The sequence below is a fragment of the Phoca vitulina genome, unplaced genomic scaffold (genome assembly GCF_004348235.1).
Source record: "Phoca vitulina isolate PV1807 unplaced genomic scaffold, GSC_HSeal_1.0 scaffold3, whole genome shotgun sequence".
Taxonomy (NCBI): domain Eukaryota; kingdom Metazoa; phylum Chordata; class Mammalia; order Carnivora; family Phocidae; genus Phoca; species Phoca vitulina.
In genome coordinates, this window is record NW_022589706.1 from 58,005,222 (window position 1) to 58,030,221 (window position 25,000).

The 25,000-nt window shown below is 36.2% G+C and overlaps 1 protein-coding gene across 3 annotated transcripts in view; it reads left to right on the forward strand.

Annotated features, from left to right (window-relative positions):
- Nucleotides 1–25,000, forward strand: part of BMP2K (BMP2 inducible kinase) — a 130,442-nt gene that overhangs the window by 35,486 nt on the left and 69,956 nt on the right. For all 3 annotated transcript variants that reach the window (XM_032400610.1, XM_032400611.1, XM_032400612.1), the window contains exons 2-3: nucleotides 16,920–17,038; nucleotides 20,164–20,269. In XM_032400610.1, the coding sequence (XP_032256501.1) occupies nucleotides 16,920–17,038; nucleotides 20,164–20,269 (225 nt within the window). The remainder of the gene's footprint in view (nucleotides 1–16,919; nucleotides 17,039–20,163; nucleotides 20,270–25,000) is intronic.

Consider the following 25,000-nt stretch of genomic DNA (forward strand, 5'->3'; position numbering starts at 1 on the left):
GAAATTTCCCATGTTGTAGTTACTGAAAAGAATTTATGATGGTCTCTGCAGTCTGTTTCAAACAGAAGTGTTAGAGAACTGTGTTAAATTATGACAGTGATGTGAAAAATCCATGTCAATAATTTTGGTGTCAGCATTCATATTTGAGTGTCTGGGCATATAATATCTACATATGCAAATATATAACTTCTTTTGTTTAATATTCTAAAGTGGATCCCAAAGTGGTATTAAGCATTATAAGAAACTATCTATGGTATTGGCCCCCTTTATCTTATGGTTATCTAATACCCCAAACACAGGAATATCATTGATTCTGGTTTCTGAGTTTCTACCTTGGAAACATTTTATATAAATAATTCTCAGTTAATAAGAAATTCATGATATTTGCATTCCTGTGGAAATAATCTTATAAATGATGGCTAGCTTCCAAGGGCTGATGCAAGGGCTAATGTAAGTGATGATTTGGGATTCTGAACTGCAAACAGAAGGAACCCATCACAAATTAGTTTACCAAAAGGGAATTTTATTGGTTGAAAGACAGAAACTTGGTGTATTGAATTCAGCTCTACCTGAAGGCAATTAGATTATTTTGTTTATAGTGTATTATGTGTTATATTAGCATTTTTGTAATGCCTACACAAAATGCCATCCCATGTAATGTTATTTGCCTAGTCATTTACATTTTGGTAGAAATACAGGTTTCCATATCTTCACTAATTTCCTTATGGTAGAATTTTATCAATAAAATCATGAGGCAAAGAATATGTATATTTTAAGGCTCCTGATATATGATTATAGTGGTAACATTTTACTAATCTCCACATCCACCAAGAGCATATAAAAAGATCATAAGAGATTATTGATTTTAGATTCTTGCTAACAAATATAATGATGCTTTAGTATTAAATAATGATTTTTTTTTGTGGGGATTTTTTTTTTTTTTGATACAGGAACACAACTGTTCTCACTGTGGCTATAAATAATGATAAAAGATAAAAACTCAGGTATAAATAAGGATATATAAGATATCTCTTGCTTTGATCTTTTCTCTGGACTTTACACTTGGAAATCTAATCATCACTTCCATATCTACAATTGAATGTCCAGTAGGCATCTCTGACTTAACGTGTCCAAACTGTGCTCTTGATATTCTGCCCCAAACTTTCCCTGTTTGTCAAGAACTATTCAGAGTTTGAGATTTTACCTGACTTGGAATCTGACAGGTTAGCCTGCCATAGTTACATGGATGCTGTCAGAAGACACGAGACAAAGGATTTTGTTACAGTAGTAGCTGTAGCCAGAGTATCAGCATCTGCTCCAGTTCCCAGAGCCTCAGTTCCCATAGGGCTATGTGTAAGGGTCCAGGTGAGGCCTGTGCATACGGTGGATTGCATTATAGGAGAGGAACCCTGAGTGTAGGGAACCGGAATCTTTTATAATGGGTATTAAGTCTGCCCCAGAGAAGTTGGGGGGGCATTATTATGTTTATTATGCTAGGCAGTAAACTAAACTGCCCTTTGCTCCAGAGGGATATACAGGCTGTATCTTCTAAAGCTGTTACCATGCAATCTTGAACAGATAGTCCAAAACAAAGGTAGTTAGTGCCTCTGCTTACAAGATGAGTAGAAATGAGACCCCCATGTTGTTTTCCAGTACAGTCTTCTCCATCTCAATTAATGGTGATTTCATCCTTCTAGTTTCCTCAGTCCAGAAATCTTGAAGACATTTTTAATTCCTCTTTTTCTCTTATATCTCACGTCTAGTTTGTCAAGAAATCTTGTCCACTCTACCTTCAAAATATATCGAGAATTTTTTCATTTCTCACTATTCCCACTGCTTTTTTCAATACCACTATCATTTTTCAACAGAATTATTGTGGTAGCCTATTACCACAATAGCCTACCAAAGTAGGCTTTCCTACTTCTAATCTTGCCTTCAACTCTAATCCCCAAACAGTAGCCAAAGTGGTCATATTAAAACATGAGTTTAGTCATGTCACTCATCTACTTAGAACTCTCCAGTGGTTTCTCATTTTACTTGGAGTGAAAGCCAACATCTTTACTCTCATTCATTCATAAGACCCTGCATGGTCTGGCTCCCTTTTATCTCTTTGAATTCTTTGTTTGTTATCTCTCCTTTTTGGTTTAGCTTTAGGCTTTCTGGTCCCTTTGCTGTTCTCCAAACATATCAGCTAAGGCTCCCCGTCTTTGGGCCTTTGCACATCCTATTTTCTCTACCTGGAATGTACTTGTCCTGATATCCATATGGCTCATTCCCTCACTTTCCATCTTTACTCAAAAATCACCCCAGGCCGTCCCCATGCATCTAGATTAAACATTTCAACTTCACCCCTCCCGCCAACCCAATTTTCAGTCTGCTATCCATCTCCACTTAATTTTCTCCTTCTCGGGATGTATCACTATCTCTTATATAGTGTATATTTTATTTGCTTATTTTGTTTCAGTCACTCTAGAATGTATGCTCACAGAGGGCAAGAGGGTGTCTCTGAATTTTTTATAGTTTTGTTTCTAGCACCTAGTATAGCGCTTGGCACCTTGTGAGCAGTTAATATATATTGTTGAAAGAATGAATGAAAGATTTACATGGTATAGAAGTGAAATCCCAGAATTTATGTTTTCAGAATTTATGTTGTGTATTAGAAGTATAGTGAACAACAAAGGAAAATGATGAGTCAGATTAATTGCTTTTTATTCACAGAAGATCAATGTAGTAATTGTAGCTTATCAGAATTACTTTCAGTAGAACCATTTTATTAATGTTAAGTTATTTGCTTCAGTATGTGAGTGCCAGGCAAGGTGGCCCTCAAACATTGATGACACTGTGATAAAAAAGGTGTGCACAGTCTCTGTTCTTATGGAATTTATACCCAGTTGAGGAGAGAGGCATTGGATGAGTATGTGTGCACAGTCTCTGTTCTTATGGAATTTATACCCAGTTGAGGAGAGAGGCATTGGATGAGTATAACAAGTGTAAATACTGTGGCTGGTAAGGTTTTAGAAGTTCCTGTTGTAGGGGTTGCAAACTCAGATGCCTGCACAGGCCAGGCAGGTAATGTAAGAGTGAAGTGGGCCAGTGAATGCATTGAAATGGTGGAGAGTAGAGAGAGTTCAGACACACTATAGAGCACATGCCCTGTGTAAAGAGTGCACCAACTGACAGCTTCATCTCATTGATGTCATATAGGAATGAGGACCCACTGTTTCCTTATTTCCAAGTTTTTTAAGAGAAACTGAAAATGTAGGTTGTCATCTGAAATATCAGAGTATTCTAAGGCACTGAGCAGTCCAATCAAACATGGTTTGATCTAAGGCCTCTTTTTTTTTATAAGGAATACTATACTGCCTATTAAGTAAGGTTCTATCAAGAAGAAAACTCTGGGAGTGGGGAAGGCTGTTTTCTCTTGATTATCCATTTTTCTTTTGTTTCTCCTCAGTTTTAATGTTTTTCCTAGGTCCTCCCATTTGTAATTATATAGCTAGACTTTTCTTCTGACATAACTAATAAGGACAGATGTGGATGTAAAAATCATTAGAAGGTGAGATTTATGGGGGGAAAAGACTTGTGACTCCATCTTTTCAACTTTGTGTTATTGGACCTAGCTGCTTATCTTCTTTCTAAGTGTTTAGTTTATTCCTCATCTAACAGTGGGAATATCAGTTAAACTGCCCCATGATGTTATGAGTGGTAAATAAGATAATGTACTTGGAAGTTCTGTGTATTTTGTTAGGGCTATGTGAATGCTGTGCTCTTGCCTTTTCTTCTCTAAAACTCCTCCTGTTCCCTGCCAATCAAACGTACCTGACTCATTCTTTCATTGCCTTGTACTAGATAGCACTTACTGATACGATAACTTTGGCAAGAATTTAAGTTAGTAATCCTCTTTAGGAGTATTTTCACTTTTAAAAGAAACTTCTGAAGTCATTGCCTAACTTAAAATAGTGAAACTCTGATGTATCACAGGCCAGTGGGCATTGGGTAGGAGGATCATTCTTCTGGCTCAAATCCCACAGCAAAATAAGTGCCTGTTCCACTTATCTTGAAGACAATTTTCAAATGACATTGTTTTCTTTGGCAAAGGTTGAAACCAGAAGTTGCTGACAGCTTGGTATTTCCTCTGTCTTGTTGATTTGCATGATGTATGATGATATACACAATACAGAAAGACCACATGTAATTTTATCCTTCCATCTTTCTTCTTCCATTCCCTAGGAAAACAAACTTGATAGGAGTAAACACTACTAAAGCCCAGTCTTTCATAAACATGAAGTGCTTGTGTGTGTCAAGATGTTGGAGCTGTAGGTATCTAGGATACCATAAACATTTTCGGTGGCAAGAGACTTATGGTGCCTTTGGGGAAGTTGTGAGTCTGTATAATAAGAGACCCGGCCTGGAGCTCCCACCCGCCTTTCCACCATCACCACCACCACCACCATCACCATCACCACCACCACAACTCGGTCGGCCTAAATCTCTCCCACGCACAAGCGCTGCCTCTCCGAGACCCACTTTTTTTTTTGGAGGTGTAAGTGAATTTTTATTGGGAAGGGAAGTTGTCAACTTAAACAGCAAATGAAGAATGAATAAGGAAACTTCCTGTTGTCACAGATATACAAGACCTCCATCATATATGATACAGGAGGCATTTCAATTTGTGACCCCCAGCGCAGAAATGCCAGTCTTGTAAAATAATAATTCTCAGTGGTGGTGGTGCGGTTGTTGGATGCCAAGGGAGAGAGGAATTACCTGCGGGAAAAGCATCCTGTGTTTCTTGTTCCTTTTCTTCCAGCTTTGTCATGAAAAATTTAAAATAATAAAAACTTGAAGGAATAGTATAATGAATAACCATATGCTCATCATCTAGATTCAACCACTAATAACATTTTACAATATTTTCTTTATACATTTCTGAAAACACATGGATAATTTTGGATAATGACTATGTATTAGAAGAATTATTGTTCATTTTCTTAGGTGGGACAGAGGTACTCTGGTTATGGAGGATAATGTACACATTTTAAGAACATATATGTGTTTAAATACCCATTAAGTACTAATAAGTAAAATGATACTCTATTACTTCAAACAGTTCACCACCAACAAAAATGTTTTATGGTTTCTTTCACCAACAAAAATGTTTTATGGTTTCTTTCAAAACTAGAATTTAATCAAGGATTACATAATGCATTTGATTGTAATGTCTTTTAAAAATTTAGAATAGGGGTGCCTGGGTGGCTCGGTTGGTTAAGTGTCTGCCTTCAGCTTGCATCATGGTCGGGCTCCCTGCTAAGCAGGGAGTCTGCTTCTTCCTCCCCCTCTGCCGCTCCCCCTACTTGTGCGCGCTCTCTCTCTCTTCTCTCAAATAAATAAATAAAACTTTAAAATAATATAAAATCTAGAATAACCCTATCCCCCTCATTTGTTTACCTGTGGAACACTGTATAAGACAACTAGCCAGAGTCAATATCTTGGACTTTGTCTGATTGTTTCTCTGTGTTACTATTTTCCTTACTCTTCTAGCGTCTTTCATGTAGGCTGGAATTCAGCCTTAAGGTTTATTAGGTGAAAGGTTTTTAACAAAAGTACTTTGTAGGTAATCAGGAAGCACATAATGTCTATATTAAGGCAGTATTAATGACTCCCAGATTTCTCCCTTATAAGGGAATTTTTTCCTTGTGATACTTTGGCGTCATGGGAATATCCTATTTCTCATCAACGTTCATCTTGAATTTTGGCATACGTTGCTGATCCTTAACTGAATCAATTTCTTAATATTGTGCTTCTTAATTTTGTTACCTTTCCCTCCCAACTCCATTGACAGTCTCTTAACCATTTTTTGGGAATGAGTAGTGTCTTTCAGTGTGTTGGGCAAGAAAGTAGGTTGAGAACCATGGTTATAAGAAACATTTAATGGTAATTCTGTGTTTATATAACTTCTACCAAGTTGGATTTTCAGTTCTCTGGAAAAAAAGTGCTAATTAGGAGCTAAGAAACATTCACTGAATGTAAGTTATGCCTGATGAGATTAATTTCTTATAGTGACTAGGAAACTTCTTTTACTTGTCAGGTTTTGTCAGAGTGTATCTTAGTTTTAATGAGGCATTTAAAAAATACCTCATTTTTTTTTTTTTTCATTTCAGAGGAGTTTGGTTACTTCAAAAGTGATTGAACCATTATTTATGAACACATTTTGATTATTTACTTTGCATTTATTATTGTGTGAAATCCTCATCAATTTGCTTAATACCTAATGGAAGAGGCAGATTGATGAACAAAAGATCAAGTATGCTGTATGGTATGGACCGGAAGCTGTGAGAGTTTTAAAGAAGTGCAGTGTAACTTGTAAGGATGTCTAATTGTATAAACAAATATTTACTAAGTACTTAATTTAGTATTGCATGTCTCCAAAATATCTGATGTTGACTTCCAGACCTTTTTGGATTATTGAAAATCCATTTTGAATTATGGTTAGATTTAAAAGTTTCTTGATTGTTGCTTGATATGGGATACTTCTCATCTTGCTAAGTAGAAGATAAAATACATCCATAACTACTTACTTTTAGGATAAGTAGTTGTATTACAACAACAGTTCTTTGACACTAACTGGGTGTCCAACAATTCAATTTAATTTGCAGACCCACAAATTAAAGGGCTCAGTCCCAGATGATTGCCCCTATTTCAGATGCCTGGGGGCCCTCAGCACTTCTGATGACTGGCTTGACAGCAAATTTGGGGTTTCTCATGACTCCTCTTCAGGTTATAATTTGCTAGAATGACTCAGAATTTAAGGAATTCCTATATACTCATGATTACCATTTTATTATAAAGGCTACAAATGAACAACCAAGCTGAACAGGTATATAAGGCAAGGTATAAGGTATGGAAGGGTCTCTAGTGCAGGAGCTCTGTCCACATGAAGGCAGGGTATGCCACTCTCTGGATACTTGAGTATGTTCACCAACCAGGAAGTTCTCTGAGCCTTTTTATTTGGAATTTTTATTGAGGCTGCTTTACATAGGCACATTTGATTAAATCACTGACCATGTGATTGAACTCAGTCTCTTAAACCCTCTTTTCTCCCCAGAGGTTGGGAGGTAGAATGGAAGTAGAGGCAGGAGGTTGAAAAGTTCCAACCCTCTTAATCATGTAGTAGGTTTTTCTGGGGCCAGTCTCCAACCTAAAGCTAGCTAGGGGTCCCACCATTATGCACCTCATTAGCAAAACACACTTCTGTCAGGGGATACCATGGGCTTTTGAAGCTCTGTGCCAGGAACTGGGGACAAAGTACACACATATACCATATTTTTTATGTATGTAGAGTCAGAGTAATGCTTTTAATAAAATAATCAACTTGTAGGACGTTTCTACCCTAAAATGCATGGGGGAATGGTTCATTTAGACATTATTTTGAGTGACTCTAAAGGGTTGCTTTCCATTAGACACAGATTTCAAGAAACCAAAACATAAAGGTGGTTTATTGTGTTTAGAAAAAAGAGTTATTTTTAGCCTTCATTTAACTTATCTTAAATTTCCAAGTCTTTAAAATGAATATTTTACAAAGCTAATTTTGGTTTTGAATTATGTATGACATTTTATTAATACCTGGATGTACAAAGGATTTGGGTCATGTTTATGCAGGTAAATGTTGTCTCTTTGAATCTGAACTGTGTTTATATTAGTTTATTAAGGCATGTGTTTATTTCCATTCTTTGTATTCTTGAAAATGTGCAGTGTAATCTAACCTTCATAAGATGGAGTAGTATTAATAGCACAATAGAAATCATAGTAGTAGTAACTATAACAGCTACCACCTATGAAATAGGTGATATTAGGCACTTTACATACATAATCTCTTTCACTTTTTATAGTAGTCCTGTGAGATCTTACTATAATAGTTTGCCAAATGCATGAGGAAACTAGGGCTCAGAAGTTAATATGCCTTATGTTCATATAGTTAGTAATGGTGGAGTTAATATTTAATTCCAGGTCTGACTCCAAAAGCCTTGCTCTTCCTCCTCCCTTGCTATGATGGATTCCAAGAAAAAGTTTAGTGGAGCATTTTGTCATCATTCATTGATTCATTCATCCAATAAATAATAATTTTGTGCCCATTAACTTAGACCAGGCATTTCTTGTCTTCCCTTTATACCTAGCAGTGTTTATTACTTCAAAACCTCTAATCCCCTGTAGTGTCTGTTATTAATATAAAGGATCAAGTCCTGTTGTTTCATCTCTCTGGTTAGTCTTTTCTTTAAAATGATGAATTTGGAATACTTTGTCTTGCTCACTATGTAATATCTAGGGGCTTTTTTGGGGGGTCATCTAATAAGATGTGGATTATAGCTTCTGGACATTTTTATTTATTGGCATTATTCTTAATATTATTTATACAGTTATCTTACAGTGATTGTCTTACTGTGATGACTTTGGAAATAGAAAACTATTGAAGCAAGTATAAAAGTTGTCAGATTAATTTCAACTAGACAATGAAGTATTTGGTAAAATGATGCCATCAGTATATAATATGCTTATTTAAAAGTTGTATGAGCTTAATTGTGCTTACACATTCACTCAGTGCTTGTGAGATGGCCAGATAAGGAGATAGGGCTAAAGCCACCCCGAAATAAGGCAAATTTGCAACCATTTAAAAAAATTTTGGGGGGGCACCTGGATGGCTGAGTCAGTTGGGTGTCTGCCTTCGGCTCGGGTCATGATACCAGGGTCCTGGGATCGAGCCCCATATTGGGCTCCCTGCTGAGTGGGGAGTCTGCTTCTCCCTCTCCCTCTGCTGCTCCCTCTGTGCTCTCTCTCTCAAATAAATAAAATCTTAAAATTTTTTTTGTGTGTTTGGCATTTAGGATCTTTTCTTTATCCTGAACCTTCTGAAATTTCTTGTTGATGAGCCTTGATAATGGATCTTTTTTTTGTTCATCATGCTTGGTATTTACTGGGTTAGTGCTTTTTTTTAATATTTAAATTTTAATTAAATTCTAATTTTTTTAAAATTCCAGTATAATTAAAATATATTGTTATATTAGTTTCAAGTGTACAATATAGTGATTCAGCAGTTCTATACCTTACTCTGTGCTCATCACGGTAAGTGTACTCTTTATCCCCATCACCTTTTTCACCCATCCCCACCTACTTCCCCTCTGGTAACTACCAGTTTGTTGCCTATATTAAGAGTCTGTTTGTTTCTTTTTTTCTTTGTTTGTGTTTATTAAATTTTACATATGAGTGAAATGATGGTATTTGTCTTTCTTTGACTGACTTATTCACTTAGCGTTATACCGTCTAGATCCATCCATGTTGTTGCAAATGGCAGGGTTTCATTCTTTTTTGTGACTAATATTTCATTTGTGTGTGTGTGTGTGTGTGTGTGTGTGTGTGTATATATATATATTGGGTTAGCTTTTTACTTATGGAAACCATGCACTTCGAGTTTGGGATGTATATGTGTGTATTATATCTTTGATAATACTTTTCTTCTTTATTTTCTTTTTCTGGGACTTCTATTATTGTGATATTAGATCTGTTGGACTGGTCCTTTTATGTTCCTGTCTTTTCTTTCTTATTTCTTTTGTCTGGAAAGTTTCTAGAAATTTTCCTTAATTTTATCTTCTAGCTTCTCTGTTGAAGTTTTCCCCTTTTGATCTCTTAGTTTTAATTTGCAAAAGTCATTCCTCATTCTCTGAATATCCCTTTTATAGGACCCTGCTCTTATTTCATGACTACAGTATTTTCTTTCCACTCTGAAAATATTTATAGGTTGATTGGATGATTTCTTTAGCTCCTAGCATCTCTTCAGAGTTGCTTTTTTCCTGTTTGTTTTCACCTCTTCATGTTGGAGGCTTTCTGTGAGTGTCTGATGAACCTTTGATGTCTGGTTTTTGTTTTTTGTTTTTTGTCTTTTTTTTTTTTTTTAAAGAGTGAGACTCTTTAAAGTGATGATTGGAAGGGCTTTGTGTAAATTATAAGGGTTTCTTGATTCAGGCTTCACTTCAATGTGATGAGTCAGAAAGCCACTTTGTTTTCATTCTGTGACTCCCAAATTTCAGTATCTGTATTTTTTTTTTTATCCAGTTTCCAAGAAGAGAACTTCTTTGTTGTGATTAGGATGCACTCTTGTTTGTCTGGTTCTTGTAGCTGAACAGTGGTCTTGGATTGAGGTGGAGATTCTCTTTTCAGTGTGTATACTTTTATTTAATTCTCCTGTTTTTAGGACTACACCTTTCCTTCCCCTCCTGTCCCCATGCCTACAAATGGTGTCTGGTGTCCCAGATTACTGCTGGTTTAACTCACCCTGCCTGGGGGTTGGTATTGGCTTGACTATGAGGAATGGGGTAGGGAATCTAGAGGTCTGATGCTTTTATGAAGACTTTAAGCCAGTCTTCCTATTTTCTCAGTCCTCTCCCTGCATTCAAAGGGCCCCCGTAATTCTTTAGTTTTTCAGGTTTATGCCATTAGACTAGGCTTGCTTCTTGCTCATCCTTGCTCCTTCCCTCTCCTAATCAGATGCTTGGTGTGGTCTTTCCCTGTTCTGTTTAATCCTGTACTGTGTGTCCCTAAGTTTTTCATCTTACAAAATTTTGTTGGCATGTCTTGTCTCTTTCATTCTCTTGGACCTTATGGATTTATGCCTTTAAAAATCCTTTTAGGGGCGCCTGGGTGGCTCAGTCGTTAAGCGTCTGCCTTCGGCTCAAGTCATGATCCCGGGGTCCTGGGATCAAGCCCCGCATCAGGCTCCCTGCTTGGCGGGAGGCCTGTTTCTCCCTCTCCCACTCCCCCTGCTTGTGTTCCTGCTCTTGTTATCTCTCTCTGTCAAATAAATAAATAAATAAATAAAATCTTTAAAAAAAAATCCTTTTATTTCTGTTATGGAGGAGTACAGTCGGAGATGCTTCTGTTGAGACCACAATATATTAATTGGAAATCTCTTGACTTTGTGTGACTTGCTTTTGTATGCTGCTTTTACTGTTTAGCAGTGGAAAGTACTTTTCCTATATCTGTTTTTAAGTTGATGAGTTCTTTTCTCATTCATTTAAAAGAAGTATTCTTGGGGCGCCTGGGTGGCTCAGTTGTTAAGCATCTGCCTCTGGCTCAGGTCAGGATCCCAGGGTCCTGGGATCAAGCCCTGCATCGGGCCCCCTGCTCCGCGGGAAGCCTGCTTCTCCCCCTCCCACTCCCCCTGCTTGTGTTCCTGCTCTCGCTGTGTCTCTCTCTGTCAAATAAATAAATAAAATCTTTAAAAAAAAAGTATTCTACATTATTTCTCTAAAAATTTCCAATAAAACACACACTCCGTATAACAGCCAACACTACAATGGCATATAAAGAAAAAATTAGGGGCGCCTGGGTGGCTCAGTCGGTTGAGCATCTGCCTTGGGCTCAGGTCATGATGATCCCAGGGTCCTGGGATTGAGCCCCACTTTGGGCTCCCTACTTGGTGGGGATCCTGCTTCTTCCTCTCCCTCTGCTGCTCCCCCTGCTTGTGCTCTCTTACTCTCTCTGTCAAATAAATAAAATCTTTAAAAAAAAGAAAAAAGAGAAAATTAAGTTCCTCTTTCCCCAATTCTATGATTCTGAGTCAAGCTTTGGTGTGTGTCCTGGCATGCTGTTTTTTACGTTCATAAAATTATTAAACATGTGTTTTTGAATTTGCAAAATAGGCCATCATATACCAAATGGAATAAGTGATAGACCAAATAGATACAACTTTTGTATGTTAAGAGAGTTCTATAATGCTCTCCTGTGGTTGAAAGAAAAAGATAACTCTTTAGAAAAAGGGACCAGTGATAGGAAGGCAAGTCACAGAAGAGGGGATATAAGTGGCCAGCAAAAAGAGGTAAAGATGCTCAATTTCACTGGTAATGAGAGGAATGCAAGATAGAAATAACAGCGCCTTAAGTCTTATCAAATTGGCAAAGTTTTAAGTGTCCTGGTGAACATGTGAGAAAACTGGCTCTTAGGTTCCTGGTGGAATTTGCCACAGCCTTTTTGGGTCTAGCCTGGCAGTATTGAATCTGAAATGTATTTTTCCTTTGGTGGATTTACCTTGGAAATCTATGCCACAGGAACAAAAGCACCAGTCTTTAAGAATGATTGTACAAGGGTGTTTAATGCAATCTTCATTGTCCGTAATGGCAAGAGACAGATAAATAAAACACCAGACTAACCTGAATGACCATCACTTTGGAGGTGATCAAATTATGGTATTTACATGGTATAGTATACTATGCAACTATTAAAAATGATGAGTTAAGCCATGTGTTATTGTAGTCCCTGGAGATGATTCTATTTTCGTCAAAAAAAAAGGTGTGGAAGGAGGAAGGCTAAACCTTGTATATGGGTATCTATGTTTTATTTTTTATTTTATTTTATTTAAAGATTTATTTATTTGAGAGAGAAAGGGAGCATGCATACGTGTGGTTTTGGAGGGAGAGGGAGAGAGGGTCAAGCCGACCCTGTGCTGAGTGTGGAACCCTTGTGGGGCTCGGTCTCACAACCCTGAGATCAGGACCTGAGCTGAAACCAAGAGTTGGACGCTTAACCGACTGTGCCACCCAGGCGCCCTGGTATCTATATTTTAAACCAGACACTTGTATAAGTATTATCTGATAAAACCTATGTAAAAATTACCTTAAAAACAAACTTTATCAGTATAAGGTAATTGGAGGATTTCCTGGGTGACTGACACTTGAGATTAAATGGAGGATTGTTGATTATGATTTTTTTTTTTTTTTTTTAAAGATTTTATTTATTTGACAGAGAGAGACACAGTGAGAGAGGGAACACAAGCAGGGGGAGGGGGAGAAGGAGAAGCAGACTTCCCGCAGAGCAGGGAGCCCGATGTGGGGCTCGATCCCAGGACCCTGGGATCATGACCTGAGCCGAAGGCAGACGCTTAACGACTGAGCCACCCAGGCGCCCCTGTTGATTATGATTTATCTCAGGTTGATTACAATATAAAACTAATATCTTAATCCAGGTCCTTTCTTTTTTTTAAAGATTTTATTTATTTTTTTAAGAGAGAGAGAGCGAGAGAAAGCACAAGTGGGGAAGAGAGGGAGAAGCAGGCTCCCTGTGAGCAGGCAGCCCCATGTGGGGCTCGATTCCAAGACCCTGAGATCATGACCTGAGCTGAAGGCAGATGCTTAACCGACTGAGCCACCCAGGTGTCCCGAGGTCCTTACTTTCTTGTTCACTTAACCCAGTGGACTACTTAGTGGTGTTCTCAGGATTATTTTGTTCCTGATGAATTTCTACTCCTTGGGGTACTTCTAGTTGGTAAATTAACATCTGTACCAGAGGAAGTGCAGGGAGAATAAAGAAAGAAACTGGTTCTGTCATTCATGTTTTCCTTTTTTCATGTTATCTTTCTGAACACATTTGAGGAGAGTTACAAATATATGCACCATCAGTAAATTAAAAGACAAATGAAAGCATGAAAAAATAATGGCTTTTAATAGGAGGAATGGTTAATCAGGAAGAAAAGTTAGTGTGTAGAAATACACAATTACCAAGGACACCTGGCACCTCTAGAGCAGTGCTTTCCAAGGTGGTATTCAGTCAGGTGCCAGCTACATTGTCATTATTTTAATACTGTTAACTGAAACAGATTTAGGTTGGCTTAAAGCCACTCCTTCATTTAAATATGATTACTTTTTGTGTTGGGTTGGGGAGAAAAGAGGTGATACTTAAATTTGGCCACCTGTGCAGTGGTTGCACATGTGAACCGCATGTCTTACCCTGGAAACAAATGGGCCGAGGCTGATAATCATTGCTTTTCAGAATATATACCCACAAATGGGAAGGAATGCCTATATTATATGATTTATAGATTATAAAAGATACTAGTAATTTTCCTTCTCATGTTAAGTTGCATAAATACACATTTATTTCCCATTTTACTTTGTCAGACCAATATGTCATTAGTTCTTTTATTTTCTTGGGATTTTGGGCACATTTGGAATGCTTTATAATACCCTCATAGCCCCATATTTGGAATTATAAATATAGCTTTAATTAACAACTGTGCCTTTGCTTGGACTTGAACAATATGTTGAATTGGACATAGAAATATATAATAAGGGGAATTTGTGGTTAACTGCCAGTAATCTTGTGATAAGTGTATGTGGTGAGTTGAGAATTGAAGTACATGATAATGTAGTCAAAACTCTATAGACAAAAATTCTGAGGGAGTGATGAATGATGAGCATGAATTGGATTGGTCATGAAAGACTTCTCTGAGGAAAAATATGTGTTGAAGAATTTGGTAGATATGGGTTGGTGGCAAGCAGATGATACTCCTTTCTTGGATTGCTATGATGTCTTCACTAATTACCACTAAATGCATTCTTCAAGCAAATAATATTAGCTAATTAATTATCAGAATTTGCTGGAAAATATAGTATTTGGAGAAATACAAATGAATTATTCCCTTTCATTCTCAAGGCAGGCACTATTAATGACCATTATTTACCTTGTTTAGGTATAAATAAGTTGATGAACACATTATCTCTCTATTTAGAAAATTTAACATCTGGCCGGATTTAGGTCTAATTTCGGATTAGTGAAATTAGCAAACTTAAACTTTTAGGACTAGGGGTTTTATGAAGGAAACTTAAAATTTTTTCCCTAGTTTTCCTAATTCATGGGCATAAAGTTACTTTGTTTTGTGGGTGGTTGAGAATGGATATATAGGATCCATGACTCCTCTGGGAACTTTATCTCTGATTCAGTGGATACTTAGCTAGGGTGTACGTCAGAACCAACTGGGAGACTGCTCCCCATTCCCCCAGTTAATAACCAGTTTACATTATTATGTATTTATAAGAACATATACACAAGTAGAATTATATAAAGTGTAGAGGGTTACACACACACACACACACACACGCGCACGCGCGCGCGCGCGCGCACACACACACACACACACACACACACACACACACACGGCCTGACTGAGGCTTTCTGATTCAGACTTGGGTCAGAACTTGGAAAACCATTCAAGATAAATTCATTCTCTCTCTCTCTGTTACCAGCTCAACAGGCAATTCTGATACATAGCTGTATTTGGGAAGCATTGTTCTAGGGGAATCTCTAGAAAAATATCTCAAAATGAATGCTGTTAAATAATTTATCTTGACCTATACTCATACTACCTCTATATCTAGACCTGACTTTTAGCATTTTCTTTAAATTTTTTTAAATCAAATGAGATTTGAATGGTTGAAGTAGTACTTTATTAGTGCTACTAATTTCTTAATGTTTACATATGAAACTAATGCTAAGTGAACTTCTTTTAAAAAAATTCCCTGCATTGTTAGAGCTTTTACTTCAAGTGACTTTCCCGAATATCATCTTTTTCTTTCCTGGTAACCCCCTTGTGAGTTGGGTGATTTGATTTCCCCGACATTGTATATGTGGAAATCCAAATCTACAAGGTAGGAGTTTTACAGTTTCTTGGAATTGCAGTTGTGGGATATGAAGACCCTGGATTGAATCCATACTGATTCTGGAGTGTCTTAGGAACTCTCTTTTCCCCCCTGTCATTTATCCCCAATAGTTTACTTTTCCTTTGACTGTTTCGCATTGAATCAGAGTGCAGATGCCTTATCATTGCTCAGGATGCTGCTTTATAGGGGAACTGATAAAAGTGACACACCATTTTTTGTTTTAAACTACATTAAGCAATGTAATATCCTTTGCCAGGATGAGCTTTAAAGACTTCAGGTGGAAGTCTTTGTTTAGATGTGACAGAAGTAATTGTTCTTGAGAATACCTAGCGATGTGTTTTGGATTTGCTTTCTCAATTGCAGTTAACAGACTGTCCAAATAACTGTGGCATAAATAATGAGGACATTTATATCATGTAAGACTTCTGGAAGGAGGGGGCGCCTGGGTGACTCAGTCGGTTAAGCGTCTGCCTTCAGCTCAGGTCATGATCTCAGGGTCCTGGGATCGAGCCCTGCATCAGGCTCCCTGCTCAGCCAGGAGTCTGCTTCTCCCTCTCCCTCTGCCTCTCCCTCTCCCTCTGCCTCTCCCCCTCCCTCTGCCTCTCCCCTCTGCTGCTCTCTCTCTCTCTGTCAAATAAATAAAATCTTAAAAAAAAAAAAAAAGACTTCTGGAAGGAGGTGGTTCCAGAGTTGTCTAATTAAGTAGCCTAACTATGTCAGTGTTCTGGGTCATTTTTGCTCTGACCCTTTTGGTCCATCATGGTCCTATCTGGTCCATCATGGCCACAGATAGCTGCAGTAGGTCTAAACATCATATTCATATATAACAAAATCCAAAAGCCAACAGAAGAGCATGGTGTTCTTCACAAGTCTCTCTTTTTTTCTGGGTGGACAGTCTTTCCCTACGGTACCCAGCCAATTTTCCCTTATGTCCCATAGCAAAATTGGTTACATATCCAGTCCTAAATCAGATACTGACAAGAGGAAATGAGATTCATTATCGTCGTATAACAGCGTTGGTTCATCCCCTGGAACTGGAGGGGAACCCACCCATCTGATCCTGTTGATATCTCAAATAACATCAGTGTTTTGTTATCACAGAGAGGGGGAGGCTTGTGGGGAGACAATCACTATATGTGCCAAACTGTAGTAATGCAGTATGTAGTGACATTTTCCACGTTACGTACAAGGCAAAATGAAATTTTAGTATTTTAACCTTTAAAAGAGAAGCATATTTATTTGAGAAGCATGTTATTTTCTATGTGCTACTTTGTGATAGTCATAGGAAGCCAGTGTTTTGGCTTTTAATCTAATAAAATAGTTGCTTGCTATTATTTTTGTCTTGCTATTATTTTTGTCTTGAGATTAAGCTCCTCAGTGATACTACATCATTTTGATAGTAGTTTCTGATTCTTTGTGATTAATCGATGCTTGTTCTTTTAGGTGGATTCTCCACGGTTTTCCTGGTGCGGACACATGGTGGAATCCGCCATGCATTGAAACGAATGTATGTCAATAACATGCCAGACCTCAACATTTGTAAAAGGGAAATTACAATTATGGTAAGTGAAAGAGTAATTCCATTTGAAAAATTTGGTGTATTTTCTTTTGGTTTTGCACTATAACATTAACCAGCTTTTAGGCAAGCTGCTTATTGGCTTATTCACGTCTAGAAAACCTTTGAAGTGCATTCTTTATAGTCCTACTTAGGGCTAAATATAGTCAACTCGTCCTCCTTTACCTTCTCTTCCTTATTGTAGTTGAAGGGGCAGACTACTCTGCTTTTTCTTTTTCCCCTTTTTTAAAATACATTTTAATTATGGAATATTTTGAGAATAGAAAAATTAGAGAATTATGTAATAAATACCACTTTATGCACTACCCAACTTAAGAATTAAAATCTTACAGATACAGTTGAAGCCTTCTGTAGATTCCTTCCTAGCTGTATCCCTGTACTGTTCTCTTTCAAAAAGAAACCATTGTCCTGAATTTGGTGTTTACCTTTCCCATGGTGTTTATTAATACATTCAGTGTAATGTGTTTGTCTTCAACAACAATTTGTTTTGCTTTTCATTTTTAAAATCATGCTGTAAAGTTTATTGTTGTTATTACTTTTTTTTGGGATGTACTCTGCAGTATCTGGAAGGATAACCTTCAATAAAGGAAAAATTCTTTTTAAATATTAGGAAAAGTAAAAAATATTTTAATAGGTTATTAAAGAAATTTCAGTAACTTGGTTAACTAAACAGTTAAAAAAAGTACAAAATAAAAATTTTCTTTTTTTCTAGGCTATCTTTTTCTCAGTGCTCTGGATGGCTTCTTCTTGTTTTTCTCCTCTTCCTTCTCCCTTATTCTTCCTTTTCTTACTTTTCCTCTTCCTCTTCCTCTCCCTTTTCCTCCACCTCTTCTTTTTCTTCCTCCTCCTCTTCCTCCCTCCCCTCTTCCTCCACCTCTTCTTCTTCCTCTTCCTCTTCTTCTTCTCCTTTCTCCCCCCATCTTTCCCCCACTTCCTCTACTTCTTTCTCCTCCTCTCTCCCTCCTCCCCTTCTTCCTCAACCTTTTCTTCCACATCTTCTTTCTCCTCCTCTTTTCCTTCCTCCCATTCTTCCGGACTTCTTCCCCCAGTCTTCTTCCTTTCTCTCTTCTTCCCTCCTCCCTCCACCTCTTCTTTCTTCTTCTCTCCTTCCTCCTCCTCTTCCTCCACCTCTTCTTTCTCTTCCTCCTCCCCTTCTCTTTTTCTTCTGTTTTCTTCCTGCTCTCATCTACTGTTTATCAAGTGCTAATATATATTTAAAATTTCTGTTTTATTGAAGTGAAATTGCATAATGTAAAATCAGCTATTTTATGTATTTTGTTATTTATTTATTAAAATCAGCTCTTTTAAAGCAAACAGTTTGGGCATTTAGTGCATTCATGATGTTGTGCAGTCACCACCTCTGTCTAGTTCTGAACCTTTTCATCACTGCAAAAGGATATCCCCTGCCCAGTTAGCAGTTGCTCCCATTCCTACCTTGTTCTAGCCCCTGGCAACCACCCATTGTGTTATGTCTCTGTGGATTTAGCTATTCTGGATATTTCATGTAAATGGAGTCATGCAATATGTCCCCTTTTGTGTCTGGCTTCTTTCACTTAGCATGTTTTTGAGGTTCATCCACATGGTATGTGTGCATCTATCTATCACAATTTGTTTATTCATCTGTTGATGGACTTTTTTAAAAAACCATTGATGGACGTTTGGGCTGTTCCTACTTTTTGGCCGTTGTGAATAGTGCTGCTATGAATATGTGTGTATATGTATTTGTTTGAGTATTTGTTTTCAGTTTTTTGGGTTTATATTTAGGAGTGGAATTGCTGGGTTATGGTAATTCTGTGTTTAACTTTTTTAGGAACCACTAAACTGTTTTCTATAGCAGCTGAACCATTTTATGTTCACATCAGCAATGTATGGGAATTCCAGTTTTTCCACATCCATGTAAACACTTGTTAATATCATTCCTTCTTATTCAGTTGCTTAGAGATTTCCTATTTTATATCAACATCTTTATCAATACGTTTTGATCCCTTTTGTTCAGAGATAGGTACATTTATACAACATGACTTAACTCATTTTGCTTTTATTCTCCCCATTCCCTAATTAGACTAGAGTTGATCAGGCTTTGAGACTTGGCTTTTAAAAGCTTTTTAGAAAGCTTTTAGTCAAAAGGGTGAAGAGATTTACCCCAAGATAATAGGGGTTCTTAGACTAAGTTCTTGAACTTGAGTCTAGGTATGGTACTATTGTACCATAATTCTTTCTTTCAATAGAAATTGTGTAATTTTGATATGTAAAATATAGTCATTATCAGTAGCAGCAACACTTAAATTCTGTGCTTTTGAACACAGAATTTAGGGAGATTAGCTCTTTAGAACAGTGGTCTTTCAAATTTTTTTGTTGCCCATCTACCATTATATTTATGTGTTTATGAATTATTCACATGTTCAGCTGCCAAATTACAGTTAAAATTGGGTTTATTATTAATGATAGTGGGTGTAAATTTATTTTAAAAAGCATTGTTGATAATTGTTTTTTAATTTCCAGACCGACCTAATTAGATGATTATTTTTAACCTCATCACATGCTGATCATTATCTTGTACCAGGAACAAAAGTGTCAGATTTGCCATTTTTTTCTTATTTCTTTCTACTTGTATTATTAGTATTATCTTTAACCTATGGTTTCTTAATAGAAATTTTTTTAGCCACTTGTTCATTTTGTAGGTTATTTAAAGTATATACATTCATAAATCCACTTAACTAGGTACACATAAATTGCAGTATGTTGCAGGCAAAACAAACAAGTGAGAGTATAATTGTTAGTTCATAAATATTAGAGCTTAATTTAAAAAAATTTTTTAGCTAAAAATAAAAGTTCTGATATTATATTCTTGAGTCCCAAAGGACTCTCTTGCACACTTTTGGATACTGTTGGTTTTGCGTGAACTATCTCTTTCTTCCTGATTGAATTTAAAAATTAGTGTTCATCCACATGTAAGTAAACTTTTCATTGAAACTGTAGAAACCTTTTTGAAATATGTCAGATTCCATACTTATGCTTCATTTACTCTTTGAAATTCTTTATATTAATTTAGACTTCAAAACATTGCTAATAGAGCTTTAAAATGTATGTTTTTCAATTATTATTTTTCAGAAAGAGCTGTCTGGTCACAAAAATATTGTGAGTTATTTGGACTGTGCTGTTAATTCAATTAGTGATAATGTATGGGAAGTGCTTATCTTAATGGAATATTGTCGAGGTAAGTATTTTTCTATATTTGTTTTATACTGAAAAAAAAAATTGCCCTTAAAATGGTTTCCTAGGTGTTTTTTGGTTTCTCCTAGGGCAGCTGTCACCTGATTCTAGACACTTATTGTAATCTCAGCTTTAATTATCTAATTAAGGAACGCTGTGAAGAATACTTAAAATCTAGTCATCCTTGCTGTAGTGATGATAGGAGCATATAAACGACAATTTAGAAAAGTGCTGTTGGTTTAAAACAAGAAATCCAAGCAGGTGAAGAGCAGTTACACATCATCCTCCCTATATGTTTCTTTTATAGTCCAACAAAGAAGAGCATAATTTATCAATGTTAGTGTTATAAGATTTTTTTCCAACACTCTATCATGTTAATATTCAATATTATTAAATATAATAAATTTAGATGCATTTTGATCTGTAATATTTATAAACTTACATAGTCTTTTGGGGTTCTTTTATAAATATCAGAAGGTTAAAAACTATATTTTATTTGGATCTCTTATGGTATTTCAAAGAAATTTACTGGTGTAGTATGCCTTAATAATAATAATTTTAAAACTTTTTATTTTTTTATTTTTTATTTTTTTTAAAGATTTTATTTATTTATTTGAGAGAGAGAGAATGAGAGACAGCATGAGAGGGAGGAGAGTCAGAGGGAGAAGCAGACTCCCCGCTGAGCAGGGAGCCTGATGTGGGACTCGATCCCGGGACTCCAGGATCATGACCTGAGCTGAAGGCAGTCGCTTAACCAACTGAGCCACCCAGGCGCCCTTTTAAAACTTTTTAATTTAATGTGTTTGAAGGGGGCAATTAAGTCATTTCCTGCAAACTTGCTTTTTTTTTTTTTTTTTTTTAAAACAGACTGTATCTGGCATTTTGGGCTGTGAGGAGCCTTGGTTTATATTTAGATTCTCTTAAGACAGTTATGATTTTTAATTATAATATTAGAAACACTTGTCATTTCCTGAATGATGGAGGAGGAGGAAGATGGTGGTGGTGGTGGAGAAAATATAGTTTCATTTACTCTAGTTTTGTAAGGAGGGAAGGATAGGGGAAAATGAAGTGAATCAGTATTATAATATCTATTATGATATACTTGTAAGTTATTTCCATATATAACATAAAAAAATTAGATGTTTTCCCTTATTTATATTTCATACTGTAAAACATTGTGATCTCTTTAAGGAGAAGATATTGATGTTCTTTACTCCACTTTCCTGAGTTCCAGCATTTGTGGTGCTCTTAGCTGGATAGAGTAGCCCTTGTTACTTGTAAAGATAGCCCTTGGCTATTTTTTTAAAGATAATTGAATCTGGCATAATCATAACCTTGGATGAGTTTAATTGTCATCCAGAAGACATTTTAAAAGGGAAACCAAATGAATTTCAGTTTTTAGGGGACAAATTTTATTTTTTAATTTTTATTTTTTAAAGATTTATTTATTTATTTGAGAGAGAGAGTCATGAGGAGATCATGACCATGAGATCATGACCTAAGTCAAAATCAGGAGCTGTTCGCTTAATGAGCCACCCAGATGCTCCAGGGGACAAATTTTAAAGTGACCTGAGCTATATTTTGAGCAAGGCATGCTTTTGCGTTTTAAGAAATTAAAAAAAAATTTTTTATCTGGTTTGAATTAGCAAGCTGATTCACATGGAATTTTTATTTTTATCAAAGTAATTCATATATAAGTTTTAAAAAGTCAAAGAATTCTGTTAAGCTGTGTCTAAATCATTATCTTGCCCCATCCCTTTCCTCAGAGGCATTCACTTTAAAAATCCTTAAGATATGTCTCCTCATATTTATTCCATATTTCTACACTTCATTATGTAGAGGAGAGTCTGTAGTTTTAATGAGATCCTTGGGGTATGAAAAAGAGGGAACTTACAAAATCAGGGGAAGTATGTGATTCTGGGCATGAGGAGGCTCTTGAATGCAAGTTTGCTAGTGCTAGCTCTGATTTTATGTTTTAGATAGTATCTCCAAGTAAAGATGAGGATTTTACTGTGAGAGTAGTATATTCTTAGTTTTTAGATTAAATTAATAATTGGTGTTTAAATTATTTTGTTTGTCATTTAACTGTGATATGTAATAGTCTGTGATTACATTTTCTTTCTTGTACTTTTAAATTCTTTTCCTGGAGTTAATAATTACTCCATTTTTTATTTGCCTCATTTCCTTCTCCATATATATTAGTATTTTAGCCCCACATTCCCCAATGGAAGTGTCAGTCTTTATGCAGTATGCTTAAACATTTAAATACTTGTGTCAATTTTAGTTTTTCTTCCATAGAAACATCCTTTCAGGAGACTTCAGTTCTGCTTAATTTTGAACAGCATTTAGCTGTCATTCTGGGAATTCTCTTTGCCTTCCTATCTTGGGAGTCCCTACTGCTCATGCCTCCCTCCTTGTTTTTAACTACCTCCTTGGAATAGAGTACATTTTTCATTAGCTTTCTGATAATGAATTATGGAAGGAAACATTTTTGAAACCTTGCATATATAGAAGTATTTTTATTCTACATCCATATTTAATTGTTAATTTGGCTGACTAAAGTGTTATAGGTTAGAAATAATTTTGATCTAGAATTTTGAAGGCATTATTCCATTTTTTTTCCCCTAGTGTTTGCTGCTATTGAGAAATCTGATGCATTATGATTCTTCAGGTTTTTTTTAGGTGACCTCTTTTTTTCCATGGACACTTAGAATCTTTATCTCTAGCATTCTAAAATATCAAGTATATTGCCTTGGTTATGGGTCAATTTTGCTATCTTTATTTCTGGGCACTCAATTTTTTTCTCTCCTTCATTTTCCCTGTTCCTCTCTTTTTCTTCTCTTTTTAAAAATTCTACTTGTGGTGGGAGCATTCCTTAAATATATCTTTTAGCTCCTCTATAGAATTTGGTATTTCTGCTATGTTATTTTTAATTTCCAGGAACTCTTTCTGTTCTCTCAACATTGTTCTTTGTTAAAATGCACCTTCCTCTTGTTTTAGGTGCAAATCTTTTGTTGTCTGCAGTTATTAATTATAGTTTTTAAAAAGTTTTCTTCTGTTCCTTGTGTTTTTGTTTTTCTGGTTTTTTTTTCTGTTTGTTATTACGCCTTCTTTTTTATGTTAGAAGTTTTCTTCAAATGTTTCACCAGTTAAGCTTACTGCATGTACTGTAGATCAGATTGTACCCTCTGAGTGGGCAATTATATCCTAGAGAAGGAATCTGGAGGATCTGAATAGAGCATGCTCAGTTCCTTTTTCTCAGATGAATCAATTAGATAAGTTCCTTTTCTTTTCATGGGGGAGGAGTGAGTTGGAGGGGTAGAGAATGGGAGAATAATTACTTTCCCCTTACTTCTTCTATAGAAGCTAATTATATTACATAAAATTGTTTAAGAATGAAGGTACTTTTGTAAGGCAGTCAATGTTACGAATATAGATCAGGTACATTGGTTTTGATTACGTAGGGATAAAACTGTACAGGATGTAGAAGAATGTATTATATAGCTGATATGCCCCATCATGGATTCAGGTGTCAAATATTTACAGTCATCTTTTGTAATAAATATTAGATCTTTGTAGGTTCAAGATTTGACACTGTAATTTGCTAATACTCTGATATATATAGGTTAAAGAGAGATTACATGCTTTAGGTAAGATTTCCAGAAATCAGACTTCCAGAAATCAGAATTGAATTTGAATATATTTCCATTACTGTATGAAAAGAACTTCTGAGTGTGTGGGTAGTTCAGTCGGTTAAGTGTCTGACTCTTGATTTCAGCTCAGGTCTTGGTCTCAGGGTCATGAGTTCAAGCCCCTTGTTGGACTCCTCACTGGGGGGTGGGCGTGGAGCCTACTTAAAAAAACAAAAACAAAAAAACAGAGTGAGAGAGGGAAAAGAGAGAGCTTTTATTTCCAGGAGGTGTTTGACAGAAATTCCCGTGGATGATATACCTATTAGCTTTTGCTTAGTAACAAAACATCTTAAAAGTCAATAGCCTAAAACAACAATCATTTATTATTGTGTATCAGTGGGTCATCTGTTCTAGACTGAGCTTGGTGGAATGACACTGTTCATTTTGACTGGGCTCATTCACATGAGGGTGGGTTTGCTGGGTTTAGAGTGGCTCTGTTTTATATGATCCTTTTCCCTGGCACTATCAAGCTGTCCTCGGGATATTTTTCTCATAGAGATAGTAGAAATACAAGTATACTTTTTTTGATTTCTGAATCTGGTTCTTTTGTTTCTCATTGGAATAATCTTTAATTTTCAGGGGACTTTGATTTTGCATAATGAAATTTTATTTGTTTCAACATTTGAAATGCAGCTCAAATACAGCTGTTAGCTTTTTCTGGGGTCTTAGATTTTGTGATTCAAGACCTCTGAATGGCAGAAAGAGGATTAACATTGGTTTAAAATTTATTCTACTCATTACAACATTGAAAGTTTGGGAGAGGAATTGAACATTGAGTTCAAGGTTATGATTTCTTCAGCTATGAAATGATATTTCAAGAATGTGAATGAGCACCAATAAAACACTTTTCATCCTGTTTAATTTTTGGTTAAAACAAGTTCCGTGTCTAACACACAAAAGGATGGAGGAAATTGCTGCATGGTCAGGTGCCTCAATCTTGAGATACTCTGAATAAATTGCAACCAAATATACTTGAGTGTTCTGAAAATTGGGGATTGATAGGTAAAATTTGATATCTTTTCTGCTTTAAAATTTTAAGAAGA